At 24.3% G+C, this 21,953-nt stretch overlaps 4 protein-coding genes across 4 annotated transcripts; 3 read left to right on the top strand and 1 right to left on the bottom strand.

Annotated features, from left to right (window-relative positions):
* Positions 1-1,503: 1,503 nt before the first annotated feature.
* On the top strand, positions 1,504-3,133 carry OCT59_021090 (uncharacterized protein; the record flags this gene model as incomplete). The annotated part of the gene is made up of 5 exons (XM_066149615.1): positions 1,504-1,605; positions 1,690-1,807; positions 2,114-2,151; positions 2,336-2,570; positions 2,664-3,133. The coding sequence occupies 5 exons, from the start codon at positions 1,504-1,506 to the stop codon at positions 3,131-3,133; spliced, it is 963 nt and encodes a 320-aa protein (XP_065990504.1).
* A 2,663-nt stretch (positions 3,134-5,796) lies between these two features.
* On the top strand, positions 5,797-7,743 carry OCT59_021089 (uncharacterized protein; the record flags this gene model as incomplete). The annotated part of the gene is made up of 1 exon (XM_025330599.1): positions 5,797-7,743. The coding sequence occupies one exon, from the start codon at positions 5,797-5,799 to the stop codon at positions 7,741-7,743; it is 1,947 nt and encodes a 648-aa protein (XP_025172606.1).
* Positions 7,744-8,987: 1,244 nt separating this feature from the next.
* On the bottom strand, positions 8,988-10,552 carry OCT59_021088 (uncharacterized protein; the record flags this gene model as incomplete). The annotated part of the gene is made up of 2 exons (XM_025319918.2): positions 8,988-10,206; positions 10,299-10,552. 2 exons carry the CDS (start codon positions 10,550-10,552, stop codon positions 8,988-8,990), a joined length of 1,473 nt encoding a protein of 490 aa, XP_025172605.2.
* A 2,304-nt stretch (positions 10,553-12,856) lies between these two features.
* On the top strand, positions 12,857-14,071 carry OCT59_021087 (uncharacterized protein; the record flags this gene model as incomplete). The annotated part of the gene is made up of 6 exons (XM_066149614.1): positions 12,857-12,859; positions 12,943-13,175; positions 13,250-13,302; positions 13,374-13,573; positions 13,666-13,918; positions 13,986-14,071. 6 exons carry the CDS (start codon positions 12,857-12,859, stop codon positions 14,069-14,071), a joined length of 828 nt encoding a protein of 275 aa, XP_065990503.1.
* Between the last annotated feature and the right edge of the window lie 7,882 nt (positions 14,072-21,953).

The following is a 21,953-nucleotide window of genomic DNA, read 5'->3' as shown; positions in this document are numbered from 1 at the left end:
AAATTTTTTCCATAAATCTGATAATCAGATCTCATAATATAAATATATTCTTTGAGGGTATAATCCGATCATATGGGAACCTAATATTTTTTTTTCAAACAAGTTTAATGGTGAGACTTTTCTTTTAAGGTAATATTAAAATTATAATTTTAAATCTTGTGAATAATAAGAAAAGCATGCAAAATAAATATTTTACATCATGAAAACTTTAAATTATAAAGAACTTAAATATGTAAATATCAAACATCTTATTAATATATACAGTATATAGAGAGATACATATAATAATATAGTATACTGTATATGTAGAGTATATATAAATTATCATCACTTTTGATATCATATATATATATTACATGAATGAATATATAAACCGAAAAAAAAAATTAAATATCATTTGTATAGAAAACATAGGAAACAAAAAAGCCGAAATTCAAAAATAATAATTATATGTAACATTTTTGGCGTACCAAACTTAAAATCCTGTTTCTTTTTCCAATAAAATGTTTGGTACTTGTGCCAATCGTAATTATTATTAATAATTGTAACCCGGTCGCTGATCCCAATAAGATTTTTTTTTTTAATAACTAGATATATGCTGTATAACCAATAAATTGAATGAATACTTTTTAGTTCACAAAGAACCTAAACGAAAATTCCTTGTATTCAATGAAACATTAGAATATTTATATTTATTTGTGTTATTTTAACTTAAACTAGGAATGAAAAAAATTTTAGCACGTTTGTCGTGATACAATTTAGCGACGATCATTTTTACGCAGTATAAAAAAAAACGCCCATGAAAATTTAAAATTTGGATTGAACCAATTAAATAAGGTTAAAATTTTTTTTTTAATAATTATAATTTGAAATAAAGTTATCCTTAATTACATTTTTTGTAACCCACACGAATAATTTTATATGAACTTAAAAATGAGGACGATCACAATTATCTAATTTGATAATTATAAAAAATTCTATTATTCTTATTATTCTCTTTTTTTTTTATTATTCTTCTTTATAATAAATAATAATAATAATAATTTTTTACTTCGAAAAAAAGAATAATAGTGTAATCAAAATTTTGATATTTTTGTACGAGATGAAATTTGATCGACAGAATAAAGTTTCATAATTTTGGAAAAAAAAAATATATTAAATACCGTGAAACGTCACATAAAAAAGTATATTCATAATGCATTATCGGTCCGAACGGATTAACGGGAAAGTTAGCGATAACCGATTAAAATGATTGTATAACAAAAATTATAATTTCAATAAAGTACACAACATGATTCTTATCCAAATATAAAAAAGAACTCGGAAAAAAAAAACAATAACAAATAAGTGACATGAGACGATTAGTAAACAATATTAACGAATTTTTTTTTATTTTAAACGCCATATTTTTTTATCAACAAAACAAAAAAGAAAAACTTTCTTTTTTTTTTTGATTAAATTTATTGAGTACAATATTTATAATATTTATTTATTTATTAAAAGATGAAATCATTTAAAAAGATATTTAATTCTAATAACGAAGATGAAAATAATTCAACGATGGAAAAACGAAATTTATGGAAGAGTCCTAATATTAATTATCAGGTAAAAAAAATTAAATTTATTAATTATCGACTTTGTATAATTAACATGTAATTAATTAATATTATAATTAATATTATAATACAGTACCACGTTTCATCTAAATCAGATAATATCTCCGAGTCACATAGAGAACCCGTTTTTATAAATGACTTAAAGAAAAGAAAAGAAGTATATGGAATATGTGGAGAATGTAATAAACCAGGTACTGGAAGAAATTGGTGTCAACCTTGTAATGCTAATAGATTTACGGAAAACTTTGGAAATTGGACCAGTGGAAATAAAGATATTGACGAATTAATACAACAATCACAACTTAATGCTGTATATTATACAAAATGTTTGGAATGGATTCCTTTTGAAAAATTTGAAAATGTTACTTATGTAACCAGAGGTGGTTTTAGTAAAATTTATTCGGCCGATTGGTCCGAAGGTTATATTCATTATTGGGATATTGAAAATCAAAGATGGGATAGATTTTCAAATACAAAAGTTGCTTTAAAAAGTTTAGATAACTCTTCTGAAATAAGTACCGACTTTTTAAATGAGGTAATTAACATAAATGAATTTTATATGGTAAATTATTAATTTTTTTTTTATTTTTTTTTTACTAATATTAATTATTCATTTAGTAAAAAATAAAAAATTAATTTTTATTATTATAATTATTATTATTATTATATATTATTATTACTTTATTAATAAATTTTTATTTTTTTATTTTTATTTTTAGATAAAATCTTATATTTCGGATGATTTTTCGCACGTTATTCCATGTTTTGGAATAACTCAAGATCCTAGTACTAAAGATTATATGATCGTTTTATTTTATTGTCAATCCGGAAATTTAAGAAATTGTTTAAATAAATCTGTAGAATATACTTCAAAAATTGAAATTTTGTCAAACATGGCAAATGGGCTTTCAAATATTCATAATTCTGGAAAAGTTCATAAAGATTTTCATTCCGGTAATATATTATTCGCTAATATTTATAACGTATTTATTAGTGATTTAGGAATGTGTCAACCAGCAAATAATGAAATTAAATTACCTAAAAAAGGTATTTATGGAGTATTACCTTATATGGCACCAGAAATTTTACGTGGTGGTCAATATGAAAAATCAGCTGATATTTATTCATTTGGAATAATAATGAATGAATATATATCAGAAGAAATTCCTTATAATGATATACCTCATGATAATAATTTGGCTATTAAAATATGTGAAGGACTTAGACCAAAAATTTCTGATGATACTCCAAAATTAATTTCTGAATTAATCGTTGAATGTTGGGATGCTAAACCAGAAAATAGACCAACTGCTAAAAAAATATGTAAAAAATTACAAGGATGGAGAGATGAAGCTATGGATAGGACCGGTGATATTTATACTCAAATAAAAGAATGTGAAAAAATTAGGGATAATAAAACTGTCCCTGAAAATATTCAAATACATCCTCAAGCAATTTATACTAGTAGACTTTTAAGTTTCGAAAATCTTCCTGAACCAGTAAATTCAAATGAATAATTTTTAGCAGGTGATTTTTTTTTTACTTTCATTTAATAAATACGTAAAATATTAAATATAAATTTATTACTTGTAGATCTTCCGATTCTTCCGTCGAGGATGGATTTTTAAATTTTTAATATATATAAATTCTTATTTCATTTTTTATACTTACGGTATCTATAAAAAAAAATTATTTAATTATCATAACATGTAATAGTTTTTAAAAAAAAAAAAAAAAAAAAATCTTATTTTATATCTAGGATATTGCCGTCGATCACAAACGTTGTTTTTTAAATCACATGTAATGATCGATGGTGTTAAATTACGTATCAAAATTCAAAAGTCGTAAAACAAATAAATATCTCCTTTATAATAATAATAATTAATCCTTGATTTATTATACGTAACAATGCATACATATTGACGGTTTTACACGATCACATCATATATTTTTATTTCGATCAGAGTTCATTTTTAAGTGATTAAAGTAATAGTCGATTAAAATTGGAACCATATAAAGAAATTTTTATCGATTATTTGTTTATACTTTTAAGTAAAATTTTTATATGTTAAATAAATAACCATAATTTTTATTTATATTGATTATTATAAATAGAGTTTTTGAATAAAAAAATAACTGGTTAAATTAAATATCTTCGATTACGAAAGCTGGTGATCTTAATTTCAGCCAAAAACTAATATCATTTCGAGTCGGTTTAATTAGCCGGTTATCTCAAACTGTCTAAACTGTCTAAACTGTCTAAACTTATTTAATTTTATAAATTTTATATCATTTCTTATTGGTTAAACAAACCGATTTTAATTCCGATTGACCGAAATTAATATAATTTCGGTCCGAATTAATAAGTTTGACCGGTTTAATGACTTTAATATCGGCCATGCGAGAAATGTATGTTCGCGTGAATTATATTTTATATTTTAATAAAGAAAAGGAAATATTAGTATATTATAAAAATTTATATATACAAAGACGTTAAAAAATTCTATATTAAAACTTTTTTTTATTAATTATAGCGCTATGTGACGGCGAAGGTACATTTGTACATTTGTTCTGAAAATAATTAAAGCGCTATGTGATGGCGAAGGTACATTTGTACATTTGTTCTGAAATAATATATTTAATTAAAGCGCTTCGTGATATGTGATGGCGAAGTACATTTGATTTGTCGTTCAATGTAAGTAAAATTAATTTTTTAAAATTATTTTTCATAAATTAAACCAATTTAAACTTTAAAGTATTTAAATGATTTTTTATTTTCTGTGCTACGCAAAAGTAAAGAAAAAAGATTTTTTTATTTCTATGCTGCGCAAAAGTAAAGAAAAAAGATTTTTTTATTTTCTATGCTGCGCAAAAGTAGAGTAAAAAGATTTTTTTATTTTTTATGCCTGTGCAAAAGTAAAGTAAAAAGATTTTTTTATTTTCTATGCTGCGCAAAGTAAAGTAAAAAGATTTTTTTATTTTCTATGCTGCGCAAAGTAAAGTAAAAGGATTTTTTTATTTTCTATGCTACGCAAAAGTAAAGTAAAAGGACTTTTTTATTTTTTATGCTGCGCAAAGTAAAGTAAAAGGATTTTTTATTTTCTATGCTACGCAAAAGTAAAGTAAAAGGACTTTTTTATTTTTTATGCTGCGCAAAGTAAAGTAAAAGGATTTTTTTTCTATGCTGCGCAAAATATGGCGTATCATTTAAAAAATTTCATTTCACAAAATAAAATGCAATAACGTACAATACCTGAAATATAAGGCAATTTAACGAATATTCTTTAATTTATGCCACAGTTTATAATAGTCAATTTTTATTTTATTTTATTTTACTTTTATCACATTCAAGAAATTTTATTCATTTTAAACATTCTTATTCGAGAAAATATTTTTTTTTCCTTGTTTTATAATTCGGCCGAATAATAAAAAGGGAGCAGTAACTTCTATTAAGAAACAACTTTAAATACAATCACCATAATAGTTAAATTTATAAAACTTGCCCTTTGTTACATTTGTTACAAAAAGACAAGGGGGTTTTTTAAATAACGTCACGCCACTTCAAATGACGTCACTTCAACTGACGTAACTTCAAATAACATCACTTCAAACAACGTCACTTCGAATAACGTGATTTCACGTGACTTTATGATCTGTTTGTATTTGTATTTCAAACCTTTGGTCATATCTTTGGTGCTTCATATGTCAAACTATAACGTTTTAAAAATATAAATTTGGTTAACTGTATAAAAATTGTTGGTATTGTCATTACTTTTTCGGTTTTTCTTTACGTTACACCCAAAAAAATCAATGAAACGTACCGTGTACTATTTATAAAAGAAAGGATTTGATATTCTTTGATATTGTTATCATGATTTATAAATCACTTTTTTTTTAATAACCGAACAAAATTCATTTCAAATACTTTCTTGGAAATAATAAATTTCTAATTTGAGTCGATTTTAAAACAATAATATTAATTTTGTTACTTTATAGAATTATCTTTTTTGTACGATAAATTTAAAAATATATCAATGATGATTTTGAAAATATGTTAAAAGCGATGTGTAACATAAAGAAGTTATTTAAACACACTTTCAACTTGCTCGAATTTTTTTTTTTTTTTTTCATAAATATACTACACTATCTATTTACTTGATAAAAATTCTTTTTATAAGCAATGGATAAATGCTACGTATGCAAAAAACTTACTAAAACCCACTGTGCAAAATGCCGAAAAACTCATTATTGCTCTAAAGAATGTCAAAAAAAAGACTGGAAAGAGCATAAAAAGTCATGTAATAATAAATTACCAGTCGTTAAAATTAACGAAATTATCGATGAATCCGATGATAAAATTATTGATGAATCCGATGATGAAGAAATTACCGAATTTATCCGTGAATCTGATGATGATGATGAGGAGGATGATGATGATTTCACAGAATTATTATTTAATCTTATGTTACTTAAGCATCCCGAATTATTAATTAATCATATGTACCGTAAGCATTTAGAAGGTTCGAAAGTACCTGATTTTGGAAAAGAATATGCCACGAAATATCCAAATGAAACGAAACGATTACAACTTCTTAACCGTTCTAGATCATTAATAATAGAAAATCAAGATGTCGATAAATATTTAAATCTTAATGTTAACGGAGGACTTTTTCACACTTTGAAAAGATGGAATGAATATTCAAAAGAACTTATAAAATTTATTTCGTCTCCAAGAAAAATTGGTGACATTTTCACTGAAAAAGTAAAAAAATCATTTGATGAATTCGAAGGCAAATATGCTCAAAGTTTTAGTAATACTCCAAAACAAAGTATGACGTTTGATCAAGGAAAAGTTCATGTTGCTGTAGGTTTTGTAGATTTGGATTTTCTTTTACGAGCTAGAATTGAGAAAACTATGAATTCTGTAAATGAACCAAATAAATTTATTGGTTATGAAGGATCGATTTATGCGGTAGCAAAAACCAATGTTATTAAAGAAATGATGATAGGAAAAGCACCAATTCGATCGATCATTGAAGTTTGGTTTTCTAGTGTATGGACAAAGAAGACTTTAAAATATTTTGAGGATGCTGTCAATAAAGTCTTGAAATATAAAGATGCGCCAAATAATGGTCCTCCTAACCCCACGAAAAATGAGCTTCACCCAAAAGTTAGATCATTAATTTCTCACTGGAGTAAATCTGTTAAATCACCGAAATCTCGACAAGAAGCACATAAACTTTGGGCAGAAGCCTTTGATTCTGGAGATAGTATATTTTACCTTGTTACCAATCTTGTCGAACCACGAGATCGTATACAAGCTACACGTCATATCCTTACTGGCGAGTTTCCTCTCATGGATGATCAACAACAAAAAAATCTAATTGCAAGTATTACAATGTTTAATTGCAATAACGGAATTTCTCCACATTCAACAAGTGAATTTATGTTTGAAATGATGCCATCGGATCCCATTCTAGCTGGAAATAATCGGAAAATCACTCCCTTCCTGAAAGCGATATATAATTTTCTTGAAGACTCAATCACAAAAATTTGCAATTGGCTATCTCCACCTGCAAGAAAAACTGAATCGATTGAAATTTATCTGCATTATCAATCCGTTAATAATGATAATCCTGCATTACATGCTTCGATTCGTCAATTGGACCCATGGACAATGTCTTGGAGCAATATTTGCGATTTCTTTAATGTACATGATTTTCACAAGTTACTTCGAGCATGTTCAGGCGAGGATACAGTTCACTTGGTAATTTCGAAGAATTGGATTACAGAAACCTATGGCGCACATATTATGGATTATAATGTCGAACTTCGTCGTAAGATTTATGCCAAAGGACAAAATATCATTTCGATGAGTAAAATTATTTCAGACATGGCTGGGTATTTCCGATATGATAAAATTACCACGCATCCGTATAATATTGCAGATATAGGTGCGAAAATTTTGGTGGAGGATAAATGGAAAAATCATTTTTTTAAAGGGCAGGATATGAAAGTTGGAAAACTTTCACTCGTTCCGTTTTCCCATACACATAAAATTCATACGTACTTGGATATGTATTTTACATATAATAAAAAAATTAACGCTTATACTAATTATTGTTAATTAATTTCATATACTATAACTACTCATTTTGGTTGTATTTTTACCATACAATATATACATATATATATATCATATTCATAGTATTTATTTTATTTATCATGTATTTCATATATTTTAACATAAGTTTTATCACGAATATTAATTAAACTGTATAAATAAATTTATTATTATATTTTATATTTTTTTTTCTCGTTAAAAATAATATTTCCTTGTCAAATTTTATTTGTCTTAAAAAGTATTTTTCCCGAATTACGGTATATTGAATACAGTAATTTGTTATGATAAATTGTGTATCTGAGCTAACCGATTATAGTTGAGTATTTTTTAGTTTATTGTCCGAAGCGGAGTGGAGGACTTTTTTTTATCTTTATTTTTATGACGCAGAAAAACAAAGTTATAGTACAAATTATAAGGACAAAAAATACATTAAGCCGACAACACTATCAACCAAATCGCAAACCCGGCGAACCCGAGTAGACGATGATTTAGGAGTGGAGGATTACATTCTACAATGTTCGTCTGTCCCACACGTGACTTACATACACGTGATATATACATACTATTTAAGCTTAATACTTTTTATACAATTTCGAGAATTAAGCTTTATTAAACTTTAGTTTAACCTTCAAGATGTATATAATAAATTTAGTTGTTTTTTAATTATTTCTTCATGTAATTTAAGATCCATTAATAATAAACAAAAAAATATAATAAATGAATAAATATATCTTGATATCTTGTGTAATTTATTTTCGTTATTAAAATCTTAAAATAATAAATTAAAATATCGCAGATTTCGGATAACCTGAAAATATTTCATGAACTAACAACTTGTTCGAAACTCTTAGTGCTACGAATTTGATCGTAGTGTTGATAATCTCAATTTTTTACAAAAATTGAAGTTTTACTTTTTATCTTTTTATCTCGGAATTGAGTAATTATTTAATCCGGATCGAAACGCTATTTACTATAACCAACTTAGCATATTAACGGTATCTTGACCGATTAACCGCCTTAATCGGTTAATTAATCGATCGGTGTATTTAAAGTTTCTGATATTTATTAATGTTTATTAGAAAATAATTCATCCATTACTATTTATCCGATAAATAAACTGAAGAAATAAATTCTGTGAATACGATAAAATGATATATTTATATAAATTAATAAAATTTATTACCAATAAATGAAAAAATATACTTATACTAAAAATCAAATTAATTATATTATAAAATAAAAAGTAATTATTTGTAAATCTGAAAAATTTCATATTCTTCTATAGAAAAATGATCTTCAGTTTTTCTGATCTGCTTTTCATAAGAAATTTTTTTACAATGACTAGTACGATCATTAAAAGAACGTTTAGAACCACCATAAATTTGAAGATCCTCTTGACCAAATGATGGACCATGTATAAAATTATTATCTATAGCGTACTTTTTATTTTTAACACGACTTAATATATGATTTTTAATATCTTTCATATTATTATTATTAAAAGAAAATATAAAACTATCTTTAGTTTCACTATATATATTATATATTTTAAATTGCCACATAATTGGATTATAACCTCCAAGAATTTCATTACTATCTTTTAATTTAATAATTGATATAGTATTAGATTGATTATCACAAAATTCATGAAATTTTTCAGGTGTAAAACCATCACGAGATCCACGAAGAATTAATTTGAATTCATATAAATTTTTTAATTCATCAGTAATTTCTAATTTATCAATCCATTTTGAGATTAATTCAACATGTTGATTGGTAATAATTTTTGAATCAATACTTTTCTTCTTATTGTTATTATTATTATTAGAATCGATTTTTTTGATCGTTTTGATTGTCTGTTGTTGTTCTGATTTTTTATTTGATTTACTATGATCATGATCCAAAAAGTATTTAATTAAATTATCTTGTAAATCTTCAGGAATAATCTTTCTATATGGAAACACCTTACTTACGAATTCTTTAGAAGTAAAATCAGTAAATTTAATAAAAGGAATAAATTGTTGTAAAGTATTTTTTAAAGTAATAAAATCATCATTTGAATAATTTGAAGGATCTGAAGATAATCCAGGATTCTGAGCAATACCCCATTTAAGTACATTTTCCCAGATTTGAACTTCATTAATTTTACGATCATCAAGTTGAATAAGAGAGATTAATATTTTTTCTGAAATTGAAGTGAAATCAGGTGAATTAAAAATTTTTTCTGGTTGTTTAGAAATTAATTTTGTACAAAATTTTTGAAGATCCAAAAAAGAATCATTTTCGAAACTAGTTTGATATATTAAATTAAAATTTTGTTCTAAATATGATGTTTTATTTCTAATTAAAAATAATTGTAAATAAGGAATAAGGTCTTGAAGATTTAATTCATTAGCAGCAACCAAAATTTTAATAATATCTAAAATATCATATTCTTTCAAAACAAGTTTTCCACCATAAATATACCTAAAAAAAAAAATAAAAATTAATTATAAAAAGAAAATAAAAAAAAATAATCTTAAATAACTTGTTTATTAAAAAAAATGAGTTTTTAATACCTTAAAATTATTTGAAAAATTTCGGGTAAAATATTTGGTAATTTTATATGAGTTAAAGTTCCATCATTTTTCTTTTTATTAGTTGATAAAATTCTTCTCAAATAAGGAGAACGATAATTTAATATAACCATATGAGCACGAAATACTTTTACGTAAGGATCGTTACCAACTTCAATTGTAACATCATAATATTCGTCGTCATCTAAAATTTCGAGTAAATTTTGTGATAATTTTGATAAAAATTTACTGGCCATTATAATAATCAAAAAAAAAAAAAATGATAAAAATGAGAAAGAAATATTTTTTTTTTAAAGTGAATAATATTTTTGACGAAATAATTTGTATGGTATTTATTATACTGGTGTGCTTAATAATGGTACGATAACTAATGTGTCACAAAATTGTCACATCGAATCATTATTAAGCATAAACGCCCATTATCATATTTGATTAATAACTAAACTTTTTATACTTTTCATACTTTTCATACTTTTCATACTTTTCATATTAAATCAAACGCGTAATTCTCAATATTCTTCTCATTCAGAATATAATTAATTAATTTTACAGTATCACTTAGTATTTAAAATATAATCATATTTTTATAATAAAATTAATAAAATTGTATTTATAAACGTGCTCGTGTCGTATTATAAACCAATTAGGAATAAATTATAGTCAGATCGTTCCAAATTGGGAATGGAACGTTTCGGTAACTGGCGGAACCGGAATAACCGATTCGGATTTATCCGATTCTTACAAAGTCGGTTCCTAATAATTATAAAGTTTAATATCCTAAATATTTTTTTACACGATTATTTTAAAGAAATCGGCAAGCTCAATTTGTTTGTCATGAGATAATTAAAGGTTTAATAACTAACTGCTAACGTTTCTAATAAATGAATAAAAGATATGTCGTCAAGTAAGACTTTTAAAAAGTGTTGTAAACGAAGAAGGAAAGGCGTTCAGTTATACGATTAGTAGATTTCAATAAATTAGATATCTGATATAGGGAGTTAAATAGAAATATTCAGAGACGAGTAAAAAATTTAATAATATATGAGTACATAATCCTTTTCGATAGAAATGTAAGAATTTCGTCAGCATTCTATTTAAATCATGTGCAAAACTGATGATCGTTACGCTTTTCGCCGGTCAAATTTATTTTATTTAAATTTTATAGCATTATTGTATTATGTAAATTTATGAGAAAGAAAAGATGCCTTAATAGGTTTTACTAATTTGAGTAAATATAAATTTGGATTAAAAATAGAAACATGCGGTTCAAAAAAATAAACTTTAAATTAAATTATCTTGTTAGACCGTTCTAATATAATTGTTTGTTTAACGTCCAGGGGGAAAAGAACAGCCTTTGCATATATTAATGTTGCACAAATTTGTAAAATGGCTTGCAAATCATTAATATATAGGGAACCAATTATAATTAAAGACTTCTATTAATTGTTACAATTTATAAAAATATAATACATAACCATAAACAGGATAATAATTATTCTAATCCGTAGTAAAATAAATTTTTTGTTTTTTTTCTTTGTCTTCCTATGCACGCTCAATATTACATAATCCTGATCGACAAAATCATAAATCTCGATAAGTTTAAATCCAAAAACATAGAATGTCAAAGATGAAACAAACCTACGACAGTTTGACAGTTCCATTATTACATGCACTATAAATCGTTTGATGCATATACATATCAATTTTGTAATATTCCGTTCAAAATGTTTGAATAATTTTTTATAAAGTTATATAATGTTTTGATTGATAAATTCCTATTATTTGGCATACGCTTCATCTTCAACTTAAGTCTTAAGCACTCCTTTTACAATTTCTTTTTAATCATGAAGTCCTACTTAAAATGAAAGAAATCAAATAACAAATGTATTGTTAAAAAATTATCAATAAACAAACAAATAAATAAAATAAATTAATATATAAATAAATTCAACGTAAGATCACTGTTTATTTTTTGAACATGACATTTTGTATTAGTTTTGCCGCAGAATCTCTCAGCTTTAATAAAATTGATTGTCAATTATTTCTTATTTTCGTTAAACAAATAGTTGTACATACGATTTCCTTGTATTTTTTTAAAAAAATGGCGCAGTACATTGCGATTTGACGAAGAAATGAAACAAAATATTAATATAAAAAAAGTCTTTGTTGAAAAATATATATAATGGATATAAATTTATTAATATCAAAATTCGAATTCGTGTTAAAGAAATTGGATATATTTTTTAAATTTTAACATAATAAAAAAATTATTAGAAACTTTCAAACCCTTACACATTATATACTTTAAACCCTAACATATAAATTTTTATAAAAAAAAAATGGAGGATTCACTTCAAGGTGTACTTCGTGATTTCTACAATAAACTTAATAAAACAGAGAAATTACTCTTATACACATGCATAACTGACTTGGCGGGTTACACGTTTTTACTAATGTCATTTTTAATTTTGTCGGGAAAATTTTTAATAAATTTTGTGGTCATTTTATTAATTTTTTTCCCAATAATTTCTGGCATTACGATGGTAAGTGTATATAATTGTATAAATTTGTTATTAATAAAATATCTTTAATTTATTTATTTTTAACATTTCTATCTACTTTATAGTTTTATAGCAAAACTATATTGCATGGGATTGCGTTTATTTGCGTTCATTCATTTCCAATAATTATGGGGGTGTCTATCTTTTATACACAAGATAACGTCTGTTCTGATATACCTAAAGATTGCATTTTTCCAAAAGGTTCAATATATTATATATCCGCTGTCCTTTTGCTTTCCTTTTTATTAATTGTCACGGCTTTTTATTGTCTGATCTTGTATCATCTCTGGGCAAGAAAGTAAGTCACTTTAATATTTTATATATTTGATATTTAGTAATTTAAACTAATAAAAATTTATACAAATAAATTAGATTATGGCCCTTGAGACATGAATATCCGTACACAAAAAGAGAAGATATTATAGGTAAGTTTCTAATTTTTTTTTTTATAGATTCTTTTATCAAATTCTAATATTCATTTTTTATTATTATTTAGAAATGGATTCTGTGTATCAATTACAGTTTCCTATTTTTCATGCTAAAATAATGATGATAAGTTTATGGTCAATTTTTTATACAATTCTAATTTGGGGTATGGGTATATTAGGACGCATTTTACGTAAATTGGGAATTGCCAGTTATCTTATTCCATTGAATATTTTTGTTTTATTTTATACATATTCGATGTTGAAAGGTGTAAGTATTATATATTATATAATTTTTAATAATAATAACTGAATGTTTATTTATCAATAAAATTCTTATGTACTATATATAAATATTTTTAGGTTAGAGACGAATCAAGACGGTTGATGTTTATTTTATATATTGGAAATATTTGTCAAGCTATATTATTGTATCTTGGAACAATTGATTATTGTCATGTTATATTACATAAATCAGTACGATATTGTTTTAAATACAGCCCATTTTTTGATACATTTTTTGTTATATCAGTAATATCATGGATATTATTGATTTTATCAATATTGAATTCAATTAGATGTCAAGGAAATTTTAAGAAAGGTCTTGGATTTTATTGTAAGTAAATTTTTTATTTTATAATTGCTATTAATAAATTTTATTTTTAATAATTTTTTTTTTATAGTAAGATATGAACCAACTCCAGATGAATTCAAAGTTGAAAATACATTAAAAAAAAGAGAATCGACCTCTGCTGATTTTGATTTATGATTTACTAATTCAGAGAGGAGCGAAAGTTCAACCGTTCAAGACATGATGGTACAAAATGTCCCGTTCGCGTATAACATTCCTTGATAAAGAAACCATGATTAGCATGATATATTTTCGATTTTCGTCACGTGCTCCGAACTTAACGGTCGTTTATTTTACAAATACTTTAAACAAACATTTTTAATTTGAAATCAACATTTCGCAACATATATTATATTTTTCTTGAATTAGAATATCATGTAAAAACAAGTCAATAAATTTAATAATTTTTCATTTTATTATACATTTGAACAAGTAAATAAATACAATTTTGAGCAATTGGTAAAAAGGTAGGGAATCGGAAACATTATTAGATGAAGAGCGAGTCTTTGATGATGATGTTTTTGAGCGATCTGTAGAAAACCTGCAGAAACACTTGTTGAGACACAATTCCATCCTCCTGCTCCAACTCAAATTCCTTAAATTATTATATTATCATTATTATCACGTGATTAGAGACCATTTCATCGACAAATAGTGTTAGTTATGCAAAGAAGTTAGAATAAATTAGTATCTTATGCTTCACTTTTATGACGATTGGAATAATTTTTATTATTTTTTAGAGCTCGAGCCATATAAAACGTTGAATTAGAATTTTTCATTACATGACAGCACAACCGCTCCCTTTTTCGGCAGGTTTTTCAGTGGCCTCAGCGGTAGGTGTTTAGAGACATGTAATTGGGTTCATTTTTTTTAGGAAAGTTAGTTTGTTAAAATTTTTGAATTGTTCGATAATTTTATTTGATAATATTTTTGAATTTTTTTTCAAATGGTTTTTTTTTGCTGGAAAAAATTAAACATTGCAAACTAGTTATTTTATACTTTTTTCAAGTTCATAATTTACTGCGCATGTACATATTTAAGTGCATGTCTCCATGTGTTTCTTGAACCATGACGATCTTATTGCGCTTTGTTGATACAATCTTATTTTCTCTATATATATATTGTAACTACGAATATATTTGATTTGAAATGTTTTGTTCTTGACCTGTGCGGGTCTGATTTGAATATTTTACAAGGGGGTCGACAAGTCCGATACTTTTTACGGCGAAATAAAAGGAGTATTTTTCCTTATTTAACAATAAAGTGATATATAGAAATAGGCGATAATGATTATTTAATTTTTTTTTCAATATCGTACAGCTAATTATTATTATTATGTATTAAGGATTAAGGATTTGAAATTTTAATAATAAATTTTCGTACTCATATTATCAACTTGATATAGATATTGAAGTTTATTCGTTACATGAAATCTCGATGATTAAAAATAAATAAAAATAAAATTGTTGTTCATTGTTGTTAATTATTAACATTTTTGTTTTTATTTTTTATCATTATTTCGATTGAATCAAAAAAAAACAGATTTAGAAACATGAATAATATTAAACGTAAAATATGATTTTTTTTTCATTTTTTTTTTCATTTTTTGTTATTTTGCTAGTCTTTTTAAATAGTTTTAATACCTTAATTTTGTCAATAATATTTGTCTTGATTATAAATTTCATATAATCAATATTCAGATATCACACCCCAGCCAAATGATCGACATAGTTTCTAAGCTAAGTGGGCGTGCACTACATCCTAGCTTATAAACTGCCCATGGGCCAGATTAGCCCACGAGATCTGATTGGTCCAAACAACTTACCAACATTTAATTACAAATAAGGCAATTTTATAACTTTTGACCGGATATTTACTTATAAACTCATCGTCAAGGATTGCATTAATGTACATTTTGTACCACCTTGTAACTATAAAAAAGGCAAAAAAATTTTCAAGGTTACACATTAATTTGGCCAGAATTAAGATAATTTCGCCCAGCAAAATTTGGCCGGAATTATAAAAACGGACATTAATGTCCGTTTTTGTAAATTTGGTCAGCATTATAAATGCAAATATTATAAATTGCATTAATTTATCATAATCCAGTGATCATAGAAAAAATAAATTATAACTTATTAGCTTTATCTCATCAAGACATGTTAAATTGTTAAATTGTGGTTTCTATCATCAATAGATGGAAAGTTATTGGCATTTGGAAATATTTAAGAATACAAAAAAATTCTTTTCAAACAATGTAAATATCTTATTATTTATTAATTCTAAAGGTATAAAACTCCTACCATTTAATACATCTCAATACAATCCAACAAGCTGTGTATTATTTTTTTACAATTACTTGATGACAAGTTAATGCAATTTAACTTTTAGCAATTTGGTATATTTTAACCAAAAAAAAATTTTTTTATTGTATTTAGATATCCAATAAAAATCAGTTGTTTTTATAATTTATTTGATATATAAAAGTATATGAATATCATGTTTTATAAATATTATATGAAAATTTTGTAAAGAAAAATATATAAAAATTTATAATTGATATAATTACTATAATTTATTATTTTAATTGCAATAAAGTTTATTTAATGTAAATTAATTATTTAATAAATTATATATTTATAAACATGTTTGTTTAATGCAATTGCAATTTAAGTTATTTAACATTTAAAAAATGATTTTTTGTTTTTATTTTTTACTATTAAATACAAATTATTTCAAAATTGCCAGAAAATTAAATTTTTTAATTATTATTTAAAAATTATGCTATTAAATAAAACATTAATTTTTTGTTTTTTATTTACTTTTTTTATTAGATCTAAAAATTGTCAGAAATTTAAATCCTTCAATTATTAATACATTACATATTTATGGAAGTTAAATAACATACTTATTTAATGTAATTTAGCAATTAACATTGATTAATTTTGATTTTATTAATTTTTTTTTTATTTGATAAAATTAAATGATTTGGCTCATTTAATTATTAATACATTACATATTTATGGAAGTTAAATAAATATACTTATTTATTAATCTATTTAATGTAATTTAGCAATTAACATTTTATTTTGATTTTATTTATTTTTTTTATTGATCCAAATTATTTAAAAATTAATAGAAAATTAAATGATTTATTTGGCTCTTTTAATTATTAATATATTATATATTTATAGAAGTTAAATAAACATACTTATTTAATTTATTTAATGTAATTTAGCAATTAACATTGATTTTATTTTAATTTTATTTTATTTTTTTATTTGATCTAAATTATTTAAAATTTGATAGAAAATTAAAGGATTTGATTCTTAATTATTAGTACATTATATATTTATAGAAGTTAGATAAACATACCTATTTAATAATAGAATTTAATATTTAAAATTATTTTTATTAATATAAAACTTAATTTTTGTTTTGTTTTTATTTACAGTATTTATTTATTTATTTTTTTTATTTTTTTTTTATTAGATACAAAATATTTTAAATATTGTTAGAACAAAATCATTTATTAAAAAAATTTATTGCAGTAAATGTTTATCAGTACATTTCGCAAATCCAAATTTTTTTTAATAAATGATTTTGTTAATCCAATTTCTAACAATATTTAAAATAATTTGTATCTAATGAAAAATAAATAAATAATAAATACTGTAAATAAAAACAAAACAAAAATTAATTTCATATTAATAAAATAATTTAAATATTAAATTCCATTAAATAGGTATGTTTATTTAACTTCTATAGATATAATAATATACTAATAATTAAAAGAATCAAATCATTTAATTTTCTAATAATATTTAAAATAAATTATATCTAATTAAAAAAAAGAATAAAACTCAATGGCCTATTAATAAAATAATTTTTCAATTGCTAAATTGCATTATTTATGTAACTTTTATGCATATGTAATGTACTAATAATAATTAAAGAATCTAATTTTTTAACAATTATTAAAATAATTTGCATCTAATAATAAAAAAAATATTTTAATTAATAAAATAATTTTAAATACCAAATTAAATTAAATACTAATATGTTTATTATGTAACTTTCACATATATTTAATTTACTATTAAATACTAGGTATATTTATATATAAAACTTCCACATATATTTAATATACTAATAATTGAAAAATCCAATTTTTTGGCAATTTTTAAAAATAAAAAAACCAAAAAGTCAATATTTTTTAAATAAACCAATTTTTTAAATGCCAAATAGCATTAAATAAATAGTATATTTATATAACATTATCTACAAAAATAGTATATAATGAATTGGATAATCAAATAATTTATTTATATATTCTTAATGTAATATATATATTATATTAAAGTAAACTTCCATAAATAGTATGTGATGTATTATTTTATAACAATTAGAATAATAAATTAAATTATTAATTAATTATATCAATTATAAATTTTTGTAAATTTTCTTTACAAAATTTTCGTATAATATTTATAAAACACAATGTTCATATAACTTTTATATATTAAATAAATAATAAAACAATATCTAGTATTTTGATTTAAAAAAAAACAAATGTCTATTATCTGATTAAATATTTACATTAATTTGCTAAAAGCTAAACTGCTTTAGCTTGAAATCAAGTAATTACAAATAGAAAGATAAAATATATATAGCTTGTTGAATTGTTTTTTTGATATATTTTAAATGGTAGCAGTTTTATACCTTTAGGATTAATAAATAAATAATAAAATATTAACATTTTCTTGAATAATTTTTTATATTTTTAAATATTTATAAATGCTAATAACTTTTATTTATTGATAATAGAAATATGAAATTACCACTATTTAGCATATTTTTATGAGACAAAGCCAACAAAATATAATTTATTTATTTATGATTACTGAATGATTAGTTAAAATATTTACATTCATAATGCTGGCCAAATTTACAAAAACGGACATAAATGTCCATTTTTATAATTCTGGCGCAAACGGACATTTATGTCCGTTTTATAATTCCGTCCAAATTTTACTGGGCGAAATTATATTAATTCTGGCCAAATTAATGTGTAACCTTGAAAATTTTTTTGCCTTTTTTATAGTTACAAGGTGGTACAAAATGTACATTAATGCAATCCTTGACGATGAGTTTATAAGTAAATATCCGGTCAAAAGTTATAAAATTGCCTTATTTGTAATTAAATGTTGGTAAGTTGTTTGGACCAATCAGATCTCGTGGGCTAATCTGGGCCCATGGGCAGTTTATAAGCTAGGATGTAGTGCACGCCCACTTAGCTTAGAAACTATGTCGATCATTTGGCTGGGGTGAGATATAAAATGCACTATCCTTTAAAGTATAATGATTTACATTAGCGAATAAATTTAATCAAAATTACATTAAAAATGAAAAAAATTAATAATATTATCCCTAAATAATAAAAAAGTATCCGTAGCACCCAATTGTTTCATTTATCAATAAAATATGAAAAAACAATTTTTCGGGATATATTATAATTATATTGTACAAATAGTAAATCAGCATCTCGCGCATCAGTAATTCAATGATACTAAACTTAGCAACTTATAATATACAAATGTTAACACATATCTCTGATTCATATCTATTATATTATGTGAGATCCATTATTAAATAAGAGTAACATAAGGAATATTCCAAAAATTACCACCTATATGATGAGGTTTTTAACCACAAAAAAGAAATATCATAAATGATTCGATATAATATCAAATATACGTTGCATTAATTTATACGAAATAGTAATAAGTGAGATTCACATTGAATTAGTAATTTAACACTAGGAAACGAAACTGTTGAAGTACTGTACCGACATCGTCACGACTAGGGGTGGCAATGGTTACGATCATAACCGTTTAACCGACCATTTAACCGCCATTTAACCGACCGTTTGACCAACCATTTAACATTTGGCTGACCATTTTTAACCATTTGACCGACAATTTAACCAATTATTTAAGTAAAATGGTATAACTGACCATTTAACCGACCATTTAACCAATTTTTAACTGACCATAACTGACCATTTAAATTGCTATAACCAATTATAACCGACCATAACTGACCGTTGCCATCCCTAGTCATGATGTCACATGCCAGACGGACATCTGGGCATTCGTGTAGAATCGTATAGTCATATACTGTATAACTAATTTGATATATAGTATTTCAGACATTTAAAATTTCTATGATCCGGTTTCATTTGTAACAAAAATGGTCATCAGTTATATATTTACAAAATCTATTTTAGGGATTGGACCCCAGGTGGTAATAATTTCCACCCGGGTGGAGGCAGGTGGGTCAACCCGTCAGGTCAACCTGGCAGATTACCCGTCAGGACACCTGTTTAGTCAACTGTTGTTGATTAAATTTTTTTATTGATCAATGTAAACCATTTAAAAGTTCCCGTTTAGTATTAATTATTAATAAATTAGTAAAATGATAAAGTTACATTTATCTTTAAAACATGATATTCATTGTTATTTGTTAAAAAAAATAGTTTATATTGTAAAGCTTGGAGTTAATGATATTTGAAATATCATAAATTTGTCTTTTTTTGATCATAATAAAGCTATTATATAACAAAAGAAATCAATATATAATATAAATGTTTTACAAGTTTTAAAATAAATAGTAATTTTTATATGAATTACGGGTGGGTAGCGGGTGGGTTGACGGGTTGGGTTGACCCGACATTCACCCGGGTGACCCACGGGTCCATCTGCCAGGCGACCCGGGTAGAGATTTTTTTAGACGGGTCCAATCTCTAATCTATTTAAGTTGTGATGTTAACTCACATGATATGTATCATCGATTACCTTAAGCATACTAGGTAATCTGTACAAAAATAAATAGCTCGCATTTCTTATGCTGCAGTGCAATTCATAAGACTTGTATTATTAAATGATTAAACCACTATTGTAGAGTCGATTCGATAAAATTGCTGTTAATAATATTTGGTCATAGTTCACGTGAGTATCGCGTAGATGAATCATGACATCATCAGTTCTTATCACGTGGGATAACTTTAACTTACTATTTAGTAAATGACAGTATGTCAAATAATAAACTTTCTGAAGAACATTTAAAAATATTGCTAGAACTAGGAATGAAAAAGATTGAGAGAGAGATCAAGAAAAGCATTTACTAGAATGGAATTAAAGAAGTAGACAGAAGAGGGAGAACCGTATTCAGAAGACGAACCTTTAGGTACGTTTAATCATTTACTAGCAAGTCTATCTACCTCCCTAGCATTCCTACTAACGAAGCCCGTGAGATAGCAAATCAGCTGTTATAAGACTTTTTATATGAACCGACAGATGTAACTCGTCTGTTGACAATGGAGAAGAACAAAGGAATGGAAGCTTATACCCCAGTAAGGAACAAAAACTGGAAAGGAAGGCTCACCTTCTGCTTTCACCAGAAATATCACTACTGGAACCACATATATGATATTGTATTTATTATTGCTATAGACGAATAGTATTGTGTGTAATGATTTTAGAATTTTTCCTTTATTGGTAAATTTCGTCATTAAGGAAGTTTATTGGAAAATTATAAATAAATTCTTGAGTGATATCAGAATGTGGAAATTGATATAATCTTTAAATAAAGATAATAAAGATGTGCTCTGTGTAATGAGAATTAATAATATTAATAAAGTTTTGATTTAGACTCATTTAGTTCATATGTTAAATTTATGTGTTTACGCATTTTTTCCAAAAGAAATTTCTTCATTATTTAAAAATTTTCACTGATTATTTAAATAATGATAATGAGCGCTATAAATATATTTATTTTCTTAAATATGATAAAGAAAAATTTTGAAGAAAAGATACAAATAAAATCAATTCATGTTTTAACCAAAAAAAAAACAAAATATAAATATACTATGATATAAATTTAAGACTATAAATAATAAATACCAATTGTTATTAGTGACAACAATTAAAAAGAAAAATTAATTTTATTAAAATTTTGA

This window comes from Rhizophagus irregularis, chromosome 3 (genome assembly GCF_026210795.1).
Source record: "Rhizophagus irregularis chromosome 3, complete sequence".
NCBI classification, from domain to species: Eukaryota; Fungi; Glomeromycota; class Glomeromycetes; order Glomerales; family Glomeraceae; genus Rhizophagus; species Rhizophagus irregularis.
The sequence above is the reverse complement of the archived record's forward strand: the minus strand, read 5'-3'. Positions and strand labels throughout refer to the sequence as shown.